Source organism: Podarcis erhardii, assembly GCF_964252035.2.
Source record: "Podarcis erhardii genome assembly, chromosome: 15".
In the NCBI taxonomy this organism is placed as follows: domain Eukaryota; kingdom Metazoa; phylum Chordata; class Lepidosauria; order Squamata; family Lacertidae; genus Podarcis; species Podarcis erhardii.
Genome location: NC_138505.1, coordinates 30,624,450 through 30,637,429, shown reverse-complemented (window position 1 = coordinate 30,637,429; position 12,980 = coordinate 30,624,450). Strand labels below are relative to the sequence as shown.

At 44.3% G+C, this 12,980-nt stretch overlaps 1 protein-coding gene across 5 annotated transcripts in view; it reads left to right on the top strand.

Moving 5' to 3' along the window:
* The window catches only part of GNB1L (G protein subunit beta 1 like), a 90,041-nt gene that overhangs the window by 66,953 nt on the left and 10,108 nt on the right, over nt 1-12,980 (top strand). For 4 of the 5 annotated variants that reach the window (XM_081842839.1, XM_081842841.1, XM_081842840.1 and 1 more), the window contains 2 exons: nt 220-318; nt 8,764-8,979. In XM_081842839.1, the coding sequence (XP_081698965.1) occupies nt 220-318; nt 8,764-8,979 (315 nt within the window). The remainder of the gene's footprint in view (nt 1-219; nt 319-8,763; nt 8,980-12,980) is intronic. The other variant, XM_081842843.1, reaches the window with a different exon arrangement.

The following is a 12,980-nucleotide window of genomic DNA, read 5'->3' as shown; positions in this document are numbered from 1 at the left end:
ACTGAACTAGATGGACCGATATTCTGACTCAGTATAAGGTAGCTTCCTTTGGCCTTTCTTAGCAGTTATGATTTCTGGGGCTTCCTCCGGGTTGATTTGTTTTCTCCCACCATCCCTGAGCAACAAAAGAGCTTGCTCCACCTTTTTTTGCAAATCACCTTAGGAGACTCATCCTTGTGCCTGGCGCCAGGCCAACTAAACTTGTTTTCCTGATGTCAGGTTCGGGTTTTGGAGCTGCCATCCAAGATTTCAGTCTGTACCTTGAAGCCAGAGGCCGATGCCAAGTTGGGCATGCCCATGTGTCTGAAGATGTGGCAGGTAAGCCAACGGGAGCTTGCTAATTACAAAACGCTTCCCTCGCTGTGATTCATTTCTCTATATACGGAGCCCATGAATCATTCTTCACTCTGAGTTTTTTATATTTATTTATTTTTGATTGATTGTCAAAAGCAATCAACTAATTATGCTATTAAGGGTGGGAGGGAAACAGGAACATCCTTCACATAACCGCTGGAGCTTTCCACACTTCACCAGATGGTGTGGGTTGCGAGTTTTGTAAATACTCCCTGAAAAGTTTAGCCCGGGTAGTTTGGTTTTTTGAAGTATCCAGGGGGGGAAATAATGATCATGGAACTTGGATTTGGCAAGGCATTTGATAGCCTGGCATTAATAAAACACTTGAGCCTTAATCAACATGACTGTATTTTGATCTGCTTGTCTCTAGTCTGGTGTGAACCAACCATGTTACTACCTACCTTGCCTCTTCAGATTTGGAGAGGTTAAACATATTTATTTATGTATAATGCTTACATTATCCTGTACTAGCAGCCTCATACTCAGCATTGCTTGGGGATTCTGAGAAACAACGATGACAAAATCGGTGTGGTTTTTAAATCAATGGTTCAAATCGGTTTTGAACCATATTGATTCAAAATGGTGCCTAGTACCCAAACGCAAGACGAAAACCTGCTCTTGGATCTTGGGGACCATCACGCAAAAATTGGCTGAAATCACGACGTTTTGAAAGGTTCCGTGCGCCATCTTGACTCAAAGTGGCATCCGGCATCCCAAACCTAGACAAAATGGATCCACACATGGAGGGAAACATGTTCCTTGGTCTTGGGAAACATCATGCAAAATGTAGTTGCAATATGTCAAGAGGTGTCCAAATGCATAGCAAATAACTTTCCGAAATATATGTTAATATATCTTTGGAATGGACTTTTGTCTTTGGAATTAAAGAAATACTGGAGCCTGGATAGCCATCTGTGTTGGGTGCTCTTCAGCCCCTGCACTAAGCAAGTGGGGTTGGACTAGGCACCCATCAATACTGATTTTGAGGGTTCAAATGTAATTATACCGCTGGGCCTTATTTAGAGAAGTCTTAAGGTTCCCTCGGCCAATAAAGCGAGATGAGTGCCGCAACCCAAGTCGTCCACAACTGGAACTAACGGTCAGGGGTCCCTTTACCTTTAAGGTTCACACACTTTGTCATATCAATAGAAGACATGAAGGCCCAGTTCATACTTTTAGCATAGCACCTATATTTAATGGAGGATTTACTTGGGTGGCTCAGCTGATGGTTGTCTAAACTAATAATTTAGATCAGTGGTTCTCAACCTGTGGGTCCCCAGATGTTGTTGGACTACAACTCCCATCATCCCTGAGCTCTGGCCTTGCTAGCTAGGGGTGATAGGAGTTGTAGTTCAACAACATCTGGAGACCCACAGGTTGAGAAAAGCTGGTTTAGATGATTGGGAATTATTTGCAGAGGGCTTTGTCTCCTCCTTTGCACACAAGAGGAGGAGAGTGAAACCTTCATGCTTTCCGTTTTGCCTCAACCATAGTGCCCTGGTGGTTTACAAACTTGAGGAACTGTGGTTCCTTCTATCGCTCTCTGATTTAATAAACCAGAATATCAAAATACAGATGGACCCTGCTTTAACCAACTAGTTTTAGCGGGGGGCGGGTTCCTCTGACCGCAGTTTGGTCAAAAATGAAAGTGGGAGTGGGCCTTCAAGATTTTCATAGAATCAAAGAATTGTAAAGTTGGAAGGGACCCCTTTCATCTAGTCCAACCCCCTGCAATGCAGGAATAATAAAATTTTGCTAGACTGCCAACTCCCAGCAGCTCCAGTTAGCATGACCTTTGGTCAAGGATGATAGAAGTTGTAGTCCAACAACATCTGGAAGACCACAGATTCCCTGTCCATGTTTTACTTACTTCCTCCAGTGCTCTAAAGAGGGGAAGAGTGGTAGGGAAGCCTATAACATTTAGTCTTCTAGAGCAGTGTTTCCCAACCTTGTGCCTCCAGCTGTTTTTGAACTACAACTCCCATCATCCCTGACTAGCAAGACCAGTGGCAAGGGATGATGGGAATTGTAGTCCAAAAACAGCTGGAGGCACATGGTTGGGAAACACTGTTCTAGAGAGACAGAAAAGTTGTCAAAGCTTTTGTATAGCACTTCATACAGCCTTGTCCTAGATTCTGGTAGAATACAGGTAATCACAAAAATCATAAATGAATTACAGTGAGTAACAAAACAGATTGTTTTTTGATAGCAAAGCATTTCAGCTTCTGCCTTCATCGACTGCTCGGATGTAAATCAAAAGGTGCTGTAGTCAAGGTGGTAGTTATAGAACATTAGAATATTCAGAAGTGTTACACTTAACTGCAGAGACAGACAGACAGAGGTTTATTGCTATTTCATTTGGAAGCCTGTCCAGGAAGGAAGGAAGGAAGGAAGCAAGCAAAGGAGAATCACTGTCAACGTGTCAGGAATATGCATTAATGGAGTTTATATAATAAAGTACTTACTGCATTTCCAGTTTCTACATGCATTCTTGTTAGTTAGTTGGTTTTTTTTTAAATGCTCACCATTGCACAACATAGCACCTTTCCTGCAGGGAAAATTAAGGGAAAACAATCCTTGCGTTTGCAGATTCAACCCTTTCCAGTTGGCTATGATTTGCAGGAGCCCAGTGGATACGCGTCAGATTATAAGACATATTCCTTCAAAGGAGGGAGGAATGTTCCATCCGACCTCAAGCTGCTGTTTGGACCTTCCTTTCTACTCTTCCAAAGATAGCAGCGCTTTTAATTTATAAAACATACGGCTCACATTCTCCTTTTTTAAAAAAAAAAAAATGGCACCCAAGTTGCTGTACAATTCATCAACCATCATGAAAAGACAGCAAAACAGACTGCTATACAGTGGTGCCTCGGGTTACATACGCTTCAGGTTACATACGCTTCAGGTTACAGACTCCGCTAACCCAGAAATAGTGCTTCAGGTTAAGAACTTTGTTTCAGGATGAGAACAGAAATCGTGCTCTGGCAGCGCGGCGGCAGCGGGAGGCCCCATGAGCTAAAGTGGTGCTTCAGGTTAAGAACAGTTTCAGGTTAAGTACAGACCTCCGGAACGTATTAAGAACTTAACCTGAGGTACCACTGTATAGCAGTCAAAAAACCAACAATCCAATAATGGCACATAAATTAAAATGCCTTCCAAAACAAGCTAACCAGTATACTTATGAATACCCATCACTGGGGAACAGCAGGAGAGAACTGTTTGCTGTCATGAGCTACCTGTGAGATTCCCACAGGTATCTGGTTGGAATACAGGATTCTAGGTCAGGCAGGCCTTTGGTTTGATCAGGGGCCACCCTCCCCATATGAACCAGCCAATACCCTGCAGTTTTCGGCAGATGCCCAGCCAAGGGAGATGCAGAGAGTGGCCACATAAGAACGGGCCTTTTCAGTGTGGTTCCCCATCTATGGAATGCTCTCCCCGGGAATAGTAGTAGTAGTAGTAATAATAATAATAATAATAATAAATTTATTTATACCCCGCACTTCCCGGTTCAAAAACTGGGCTCAGGACAGCTAACAACAAATTTAAAACACTTTAAAAAACTTAATTACAAAAGCAGCATAAAAACATGAATAACAATAAAAATCAAAAAATCAATTAAATGGTGGCTGAATTGGTCCTACTTGGGCCAGTGAGGAGGCCAGGGGAGAATTAGCTGTGGGGTCTCAGAGCGGGTGATCTTCATAAAAGGGGAGGGGGAGGGAAGAGAAGGGAAATAAAAGATCAGGCTGAATTTAAATTAAAGGCCAGGCGGAATAGCTCTGTCTTACAGGCCCAATGGAAGGAGGTTAAATTCTGCAGGGCTCTAGTCTCGTGGGACAGAGCATTCCACCAGGTCTGAGCCATCACTGAAAAGGCCCTGGCCCTGGTGGAGGATAGTCTGACTGCCTTAGGGCCCGGGACCTTTAAACTATGGTTATTCATGGACCTTAAGGTCCTGTGTGGGGCATACCAGGAGAGACGGTCCCATAGATACGAGGGCCCTAAGCCACAAAGGGCTTTAAAGGTCAAGACCAGCACCTTGAACCTGACCCTATACTCCACCGGGAGCCAGTGCAACTAGTAAAGCACTGGGTGAATATGGTCACATGGCAGGGACCCCATGAGGAGCCTCGCTGCAGTATTCTGCACCCGCTGGAGTTTGTGGGACAATTTCAAGGGCAGCCCCACATGGAGCGAATTACAGTAGTCAAGCCTGGAGGTGACTGTCGCATGGATCACTGGCCCCCTCGGTCTTTAGGCATTTTCCTTTGCTCTGGCCTTTGATAAGGAAGTTGCCTCCATCAGTGGAGCTCATTGTTTCGTGGGGCAGGTTAGGACCTTAGTCATACCTTTTATCTATTTTGTATTGCCCCTTCCTTTAATTTTTTTTTTCTGGCTCTGAATTGCTTTCGTTCATTGCATTTTAACCTTGTCAAGTCGCTGCGAAACTTTTTTCCTCTGTACAAAGCGACGGACAAATGTAACTCATGACCTTCACCATTATTATCCAACCCGGATTCTTACGGCATTCTTAAAAATCTTTCCCTTATGACAAAGAGTGGAGAGGGATAGATCACAAAGCAGGCTTTAACAGGAAGGACTGCTGAGAGGCTATTTTCACCAACAGGATCATCCATTGTAGCTAGCCTAGGGATTCTTAAAACAATTTTAGTACAGTGGTACCTCGGGTTAAGTACTTAATTCGTTCCGGAGGTCCGTACTTAACCTGAAACTGTTCTTAACCTGAAGCACCACTTTAGCTAATGGGGCCTCCTGCTGCTGCTGCAGTGCTGCCGGAGCACGATTTCTGTTCTCATCCTGAAGCAAAGTTCTTAACCCGAAGCACTGTTTCTGGGTTAGCGGAGTCTGTAACCTGAAGCGTATGTAACCCGAGGTACCACTGTATTGTAACATGGGTCTTGATACTGGTCTGAAGGAGTAATGGGAGAGGGAGAGGGTCAATGCACGGTTGTCTTGAGCATTTAATTATTCAAATGCTACCTCTAATTAATTAATTAATTAATTAACATAAAGATCTGGCAAGAGGTCAGATCTGAAAGTGGGGCATCTTTGCGTTCTGTCGGAAAGTATTTGGGCCTTTGTGGGTTTGTGTTTTCTCCTTTAAAATCTATAGCTGGCGTTAACAGGCAATTGTTTTTTTTAATTTGCTTTGATTACGACTTTTGAACCTTTTGCTCACATGGTGAGTCTTCCGATTTGCAGGGGCCATCCGTCAACCGGCCGGTGCATGATGAATATTTTCCTTAAGTGTGACACGTAATCCAGTAACGTTCCTTTCTTTGAGTTATTTCAGAGACTTAAATAAATTGGGTGGCTGGCCAGAGTGCCATGCCCTTTGGCCTGTGACATCATTAATCAAAATATCTCTCAATTGGTTACAGCGGGATTCAGACCTGTTAACTCTTTGGGTTCAGGAGATTTTTAGTTTTTTCCTTTTAGGGGAGGGGGAGAGAAAGAAAATAGTTTCCCTTGATATTGGAGATAGTATCCATGGACAGCACTTTACTTGAGCTTTTTAAAAAAACCACACACATACATATTCTTTATTCCGCACTTACACAAACTCATATATGAAAATATGAACAAATTTAATATTAAGCAGCCATGTTCTTTGCTCTTTTTCCAAGGCCTGTTCAAAACTCTGGTGTTTATTTAATTTTTTACAAAACTGTTGATTTTATATATATTGAAGATTTTATTACATCTGCTTGCTTGCTTGTTTTAATATGTTTAAAATATAACAGGAAAAAAGGATGTCAGCTCATATTAGCAGTTTGAACAATCCGTCAATCCTCAAACGTATCTATTATTATGAAACCATTCATATGTCCAAATAGATATCCAAATGAGATTGTCCTACCTATATAATCTATATGTTCAAAGGTTGAAAGGGCAGTGGATCTTGCAGAGCCCTTGTGGGGGCCAAGAGACTTATAGGTTCAAGGTTGGAAGGATATAAACACCCGCCATCCATTACACAGTGTTCTGAAATGTCTACTTGTTTTTAAAGTCTGTTGGTGTTACCAGTGTGAATATTTCACGTTATTTTGTGTAAACACCTTAGAATGATTTTTCAGAAATGTATGAGGCGGTATGTAAATTGGGTTACATCACAATGCAAACACTATAGTTTAAATGTTCTGTTGCAAGAGCGAAACAGACTTTCACTTGGGCAATTGGACTCCCCATTCCTCTCCTTCTCCCTAACACACCCTCAAAATCTGCACAGGACCTTCCAGATAAAACTTTTGAGGTACATAGGGTGAGGGCTGCAGGTAGAAGAAGAGGACAGCAAGCTGGGTTGGCTATCCTCATAAATGCATACCGTACTTTTCTGTGTATAAGATGAGGTTTTTTCCCTTAAGAAATTATCTTAAAAATTGGGGGTCGTCTTATACACTGATAGTGCATAGGGGGGATGTGGGATTGGTTGCTGCCGTGAGCCGGAGATTGTCCTCAGCTATTGGGTGTGTTATTGGTGGCTGCGGCAAGGGCCGGTGTTGATTGGCTGTGGCTGCGGCAAGTGGTCGGGCGATTGGCTGTTTCTCCTGGCGCGGGGACAGATGATAAGTGGCAATGCGCAAGTGGCAGCGTATGCCAGGCGGGTGAGCGATTTTCGGCAATCTCCCTTAAAAATGCTCAACAACTCTTGGCCACCACGCCCCCTAAAAAAGCTCACCAACTCTGGGCAATCTCCCCCCGTTTTCTTAATTTGGAGTCCTCAAAAATAGGGGGCGTCTTATACACAGGGATGTGTTATACATGGAAAAATATGGTAACTAAAGGACGCAGGTGGCACTGTGATCTAAACCACAGAGCCTAGGGCTAGCCGATAAGAAGGTCGGTGGTTCAAATCCCCGTGACAGGGTGTGCTCCCATTGTTCGGTCCCAGCATCTGCCCACCTAGCAGTTCAAAAGCACGTCAAAGTGCAAGTAGATAAATAGGTACCGCTCCGGCGGGAAGGTAAACGGCGTTTCTGTGCACTGCTCTGGTTCGCCAGAAGCGGCTTATTCATGCTGGCCACATGACCCAGGAAAACTGTCTGCAGACAAACACCAGCTCCCTCGGCCTATAGAGCGAGATGAGCGCCGCAACCCCAGAGTCATCCATGACTGGACCTAACGGTCAGGGGTACCTTTACCTTTAAAGAACCTCAGATTAGCTCACAACACATTCTTTAATTGTTCCTTAAATTAACCCAACCCTGAAACAGAATCCTTCCTAGGATTCCAAGGGAAAATATGTTTTGACATTTCAACGCCTTTTTCTTCTCTCTCCCTTATTCTTCTTCCAACATTATAGTTTTAACAGCTTTAAATTAAAGGCCTAGCATTTGAGTTCCCTGTCCATCATTCCTGCTACTTTGCCTGCTTTTCATTGCTCAATTTTTATTCATATTGCACATATACACAGAAAAAACATAAACAAAAAATCCACCACATACCTTATACAAATTATATCCACTTCACAAATCATAAATAAAATACATAACTTTGCCTGCTTTTCTGTTGTTTTGTACTAACGCCCTGGTTGCCATCGATGAATAATGTCATAAATGCTTTATCTGAGTCAGATCCAATTCTTTCCATATACGACCAATAAAATTCAAATTATAAGGAGCTTTTCAATGGGGGAGGGACCACCAACAGAACTTGCTGTGAATTGAGTGGGAAATAATTGGGGTCCATACGGAACGCAGGTGTCGCTAGAAGCATTTTGGGGTGATGAAGTGTTGAGAAGATATTTGACATCACACTTCGGCAAGAGGAGAAAGGAATTTGGCTCTGCCAATTTGCATTCCAACCAGGCTTTTTTTATTAGGGCCCAACCCAAGATTAAACTAAATCATCATATTAAGCTTTTGAAATAATCGGCGTTATGAGATTTTAATTAAGGGTAGGGTAACTGTGTTCCAGTTGCCCTTCCCCTCTTTTAAAAACTAGTTGCCTACACATGCCAGGTTAGTCCCGGTTGGTATTCAAGGTTGAGGGTATTGTAGCTTGTTTTAACAGTGCCTTTTGGAGTTCTCTGCCCTGCTTGCATTTACCGTATTTTTCGCTCTATTAAGACGCACCAGACCATAAGACGTACCTAGTTTTTGGAGGAGGAAACAAGAAAAAAAATATTCTGAATCTCAGAAGCCAGAACAACAAGAGGGATCGCTGAGCAGCGAGAGCAGCGATCCCTCTTGCTGTTCTGGCTTCTGGGATAGCTGCGCAGCCTTCATTTGCTCCATAACACACACACACATTTCCCCTTACTTTTTAGGAGGGAAAAAGTGAGTCGTATAGAGCAAAAAATACGGTACTCGTCGGGCTTGTGTCTAATAACTGGTGGGGAGTTGGCCAGGCCACTTCACTCATCTGTTCTGTGTTTCCTATCAGCCCAAGGTCAGTTTGCATCCTTCCCTTCTGGTCGGCTATGAGGATGGATCAGTGGTTCTGTGGAATTTGTCAATGGGGAGAATGCAGACCCGACTCACATGTCATCAGGAGCCAATCATGGGCCTTGACTTTGACTCTGAGAAGGCCAAGGGGGTCTCGGCCTCGTCTGAGAAGATGCTTTGCTGCTGGAGCTGCAATGAGCAGCAGAGCCTAGAGGTCAGTGCCTTTGCCCCCCTCCCCCCCGCGCCATTTGTTCTGTTTTTTCGCTAATGGCTTGATAGACTGAAAAAATATTTAGTCATGAAGTGGGGCTGTTGCCAATCCCTAGCTAATTAATCACAGGCTGGTTATGATCTGGGGGAAAGCTGGGTGAAGATGGAGACGCTTCTTCAACTTCCGTTAAGTCGTTGGTTCTTCTCTGTCCTTTTCGGTTTTTATGCAGGCCCCACTAAGGTCTTAACAAAAGTATGGGGGAACTGTTTTAGCTCAGGGGCCACATTCCTTTCTGGACAGCATTTTGGGGGTCATGTGTCGATGGTGGACGGAGTCAGGGGCAAAGCAGTTGAAGCTTTTAATGTAATGTTGTTTAGTCATTTAGTCGTGTCCAACTCTTCATGACCCCATGGACCAGAGCTCGCCAGGCACTCCTGTCTTCCACTGCCTCCCGCAGTTTATTCAAACTCGTGCTGGTAGCTTCGAGAACACTGTCCAACCATCTCGTCCTCTGTTGTCCCCTTCTCCTTGTGCCCTCCATCTTTCCCAACATCAGGGTCTTTTCCAGGGAGTTTTCTCTTCTCATGAGGTGGCCAAAGTATTGGAGCCTCAGCTTCAGGATCTGTCCTTCCAGTGAGCACTACTGGGGAAACCATAGCTTTAACTATAAGGACCTTTGTTGGCAGGGTGATGTCTCTGCTTTTTAAGATGCTGTCTAGGTTTGTCATTGCTTTTCTCCCAAGAAGCAGGCGTGTTTTAATTTTGTGGCTGCTGTCACCATCTGCAGTGATCATGGAGCCCAAGAAAGTAAAATCTCTCACTGCCTCCATTTCTTCCCCTTCTATTTGCCAGGAGGTGATGGGCCCAGTGGCCATGATCTTCGTTTAATTAATGTAATAGCACAGTTCAAAGGGTTGGTGCTGTCCTTTAAAGCCCTAAATGGCCTAAGTCCTGTATACCTGAAGGAGCGTCTCCACCCCCTTTGTTCAGCCCAGACACTGAGACCCACTTCCGAGGGCCTTCTGGCAGTTCCCTCACTGCGAGAAGCGAAGTTACAGGGAACCAGGCAGAGGGCCTTCTTGGTAGTGGCGCCCGCCCTGTGGAACACCCTCCCACCAGATGTCAAATAAATAAACAACTATATCACATTTAGAAGACATATGAAGGCAGCCCTGTTTAGGGATGTTTTTAATGACTGATGTTTTAATGTATTTTTAACCTTCTGTTGGAAGCCGCCCAGAGTGGCTGGGGAAACCCAGCCAGATGGGCGGGGTAGAAATAATAATAAATTAATAATAATCATATTTACTCTGGTGAAGTAAGATGGCTTCATTGCACACACGTCCCCTTCTCTATCCACCACCTAGACCAGCGTTTCCCAAACTTGTGTCTCCAACTGTTTTTGGACTGCAATTCATTCCCATAATCCTTGACCACTGGCCCTGTTAGCTAGGGATGGTGGGAGTTGTAGTCCGAAAACAGCTGGAGACCCAAGTTTGGGAAATGCTGGCCTAGACCAAGGAAGAGGCATTGTCAAAGGACACATTACAGGCATAAAACGCTCTAGATGTGGAGCAGGTGGGTAGTGAGGGGAGCGGCCATAGGAAAGTGGGTGTGGCCTGAAAGGGGTTCTGAAGGCCACATTCTGCCCACAGAACTGAAGTTCCTCACCCTTGGTCTTCTCAGACTGATTTCACAACCTCGCAGGGAACTCTGGGGATTGTAGTCCTGGGAATCAGGGAAGAGAGGCCTTCTAACAAATCTCAGCGCCCTTAACAGACTCCACTTCCCAGGATTCTTTGGGAGAAGCCATGACTTTTTAGAGTGGTATAATACTTCCAAGGTGTAGTCCAGACAGGACCTTATATGCTTTCTGCCACCAGCTGAGGCTGATTTGGGCCGGGGAGCATTTACTTGGGGTGAGTGAGATGTTGCTCAAGGTGCTGATGTGTTGCTCATTTATAGCTTTCTATTCTTTAAAGTGTAAGGTTTATTGCATTTTTTAAAAAGTATTCATTATTACTTTTCTTGGGTTTTTATTACTTGAGAGTTGCCTCTGGCTAGAATGGCAACTAAAAAGAGTTATAAATAAAATACAGAACATATGCGCAATGCTACATTTATGGACATGAGTAATCTGTTTGTTTTTCAAGGTAGAATTTCCTTCTGCACTTTATAGGATGGAATGGGCATTGAATATCTTCCCCAAGCTCTCTCGTTCTCTGCTTCTCTCTGTCCCTGGGTCCCACATCCCAGAAATCTGTATCAAGGTATCAAGAGGCCATTGGTCTCCCATCGATGGAACATTAGTGTTCCACTTTGGACAATATACCTGCAATCAGCTTAACAAAGAAAGAAAGAAAAAGGTCAAGAACTGTGATATTACATTGCATCGTAAACTTACTGAGAGCAATTAAGCATTCATCCTAACCCACCTTGTTGTCCCTTTAGATATTTGAAGATGGCTGTCATATCTCCTTTTAGTCTACCAGGCCGTTGCTGTTGTTTAGTCGTGTCCAACTCTTCATGACCCCATGGACCAGAGCACACCAGGCACTCCTGTCTTCTATTGCCTCCCGCAGTTTGGTCAAACTCATGTTAGTAGCTTCAAGAACACTGTCCAGCCATCTCGTCCTCTGTCTTCCCCTTCTCCTTGTGCCCTCAATCTTTCCCAACATCAGGGTCTTTTCCAGGGAGTCTTCACTTCTCATGAGGTGGCCAAAGTATTGGAGCCTCAGCTTCAGGATCTGTCCTTCCAGTGAGCACTCAGGGCTGATTTCCTTCAGAATGGAGATGTTTGATCTTCTTGCAGTCCATGGGACTCTCAAGAAGGAGAAGAGTTTGGATTTGATATCCCGCTTTATCACTACCTGAAGGAGCCTCAAAGCGGCTAACATTCTCCTTTCCCTTCCTGTCCCATAACAAACACTCTGTGAGGTGAGTGAGGTTGAGAGACTTCAGAGAAGTGTGAGTAGCCCGAGGTCACCCAGCAGCTGCATGTGGAGGAACAGGGAAGCGAACCCGGTTCACCAGATTACGAGTCCACCGCTCTTAACCACTACACCACACTGGCTCTCAAGAGTCTCCTCCAGCACCATAATTCAAAAGCATCAATTCTTCGGCGATCAGCCTTCTTTATGGTCCATCTCTCACTTCCATACATCACTACTGGGAAAACCATAGCTTTAACTATACGGACCTTTGTCAGCAAGGTGATGCCCAATTCCCTCAACCATTTCTCATAAGGCTTGGTTTCTGAACCATTTATAATTTGGGTTGCGCTGCAGCTGGTCATCATCCTTCTTAAATTGTGGTTCCCAGAATCGGACACAGTATTCCAGGTGTGATCTGTCCAAGGCATTATAGAGTCATACTATTACTTCCCTTGATTTGGACACTATACTTCTGTCGATGCAGCCTAGGATAGCATGAGCCTTTTTTGTTGCTGCATCGTGTTAGGCTTGTGGTCTACTAAGACCCCTAGATCCTTCTCACATGCATAGCTGGCAATCCAGGTGTTTCCTCCATCTTACATTTGTGCAGCTGGTTCTACCTGTCTAAGTGCAGAACGTTACCTTTGTCCCCATTGAAACTCATCTTGTTACTTTTGCCCAGTTCTCCATCTGTTAAGGTCATCTTGAATCCCAATTCTGTCTTCTGCGGCATTGGCTGACCCTCCCAGTTTGGTGCCATTTACAGACTTGATAGGTTTGTCGGAAGTTGCAATAAACAGAGCCTTGAGGGGTCCTTCCGCCCTTGTTCTATGACTGATAGTGCAGCCGCCAGCAAGTGGATGATTGAAGATTTGCTATGAAGGTCTAACAGGATTTTGATTGTAGCGTTCTGAAATTAAGTCTCTGTTCTTTGGACATTCCAGTCTATAATGGGAAAGGGAGTTTATTATTACAGAAGGGCAGGGTGTACAGTGTTCCACTCCAACGAAGCAGCTGCCTTCATTAAAGACATCTCCCGGAGTAGCCAAGGTCGCCTAATGACAGCAAATG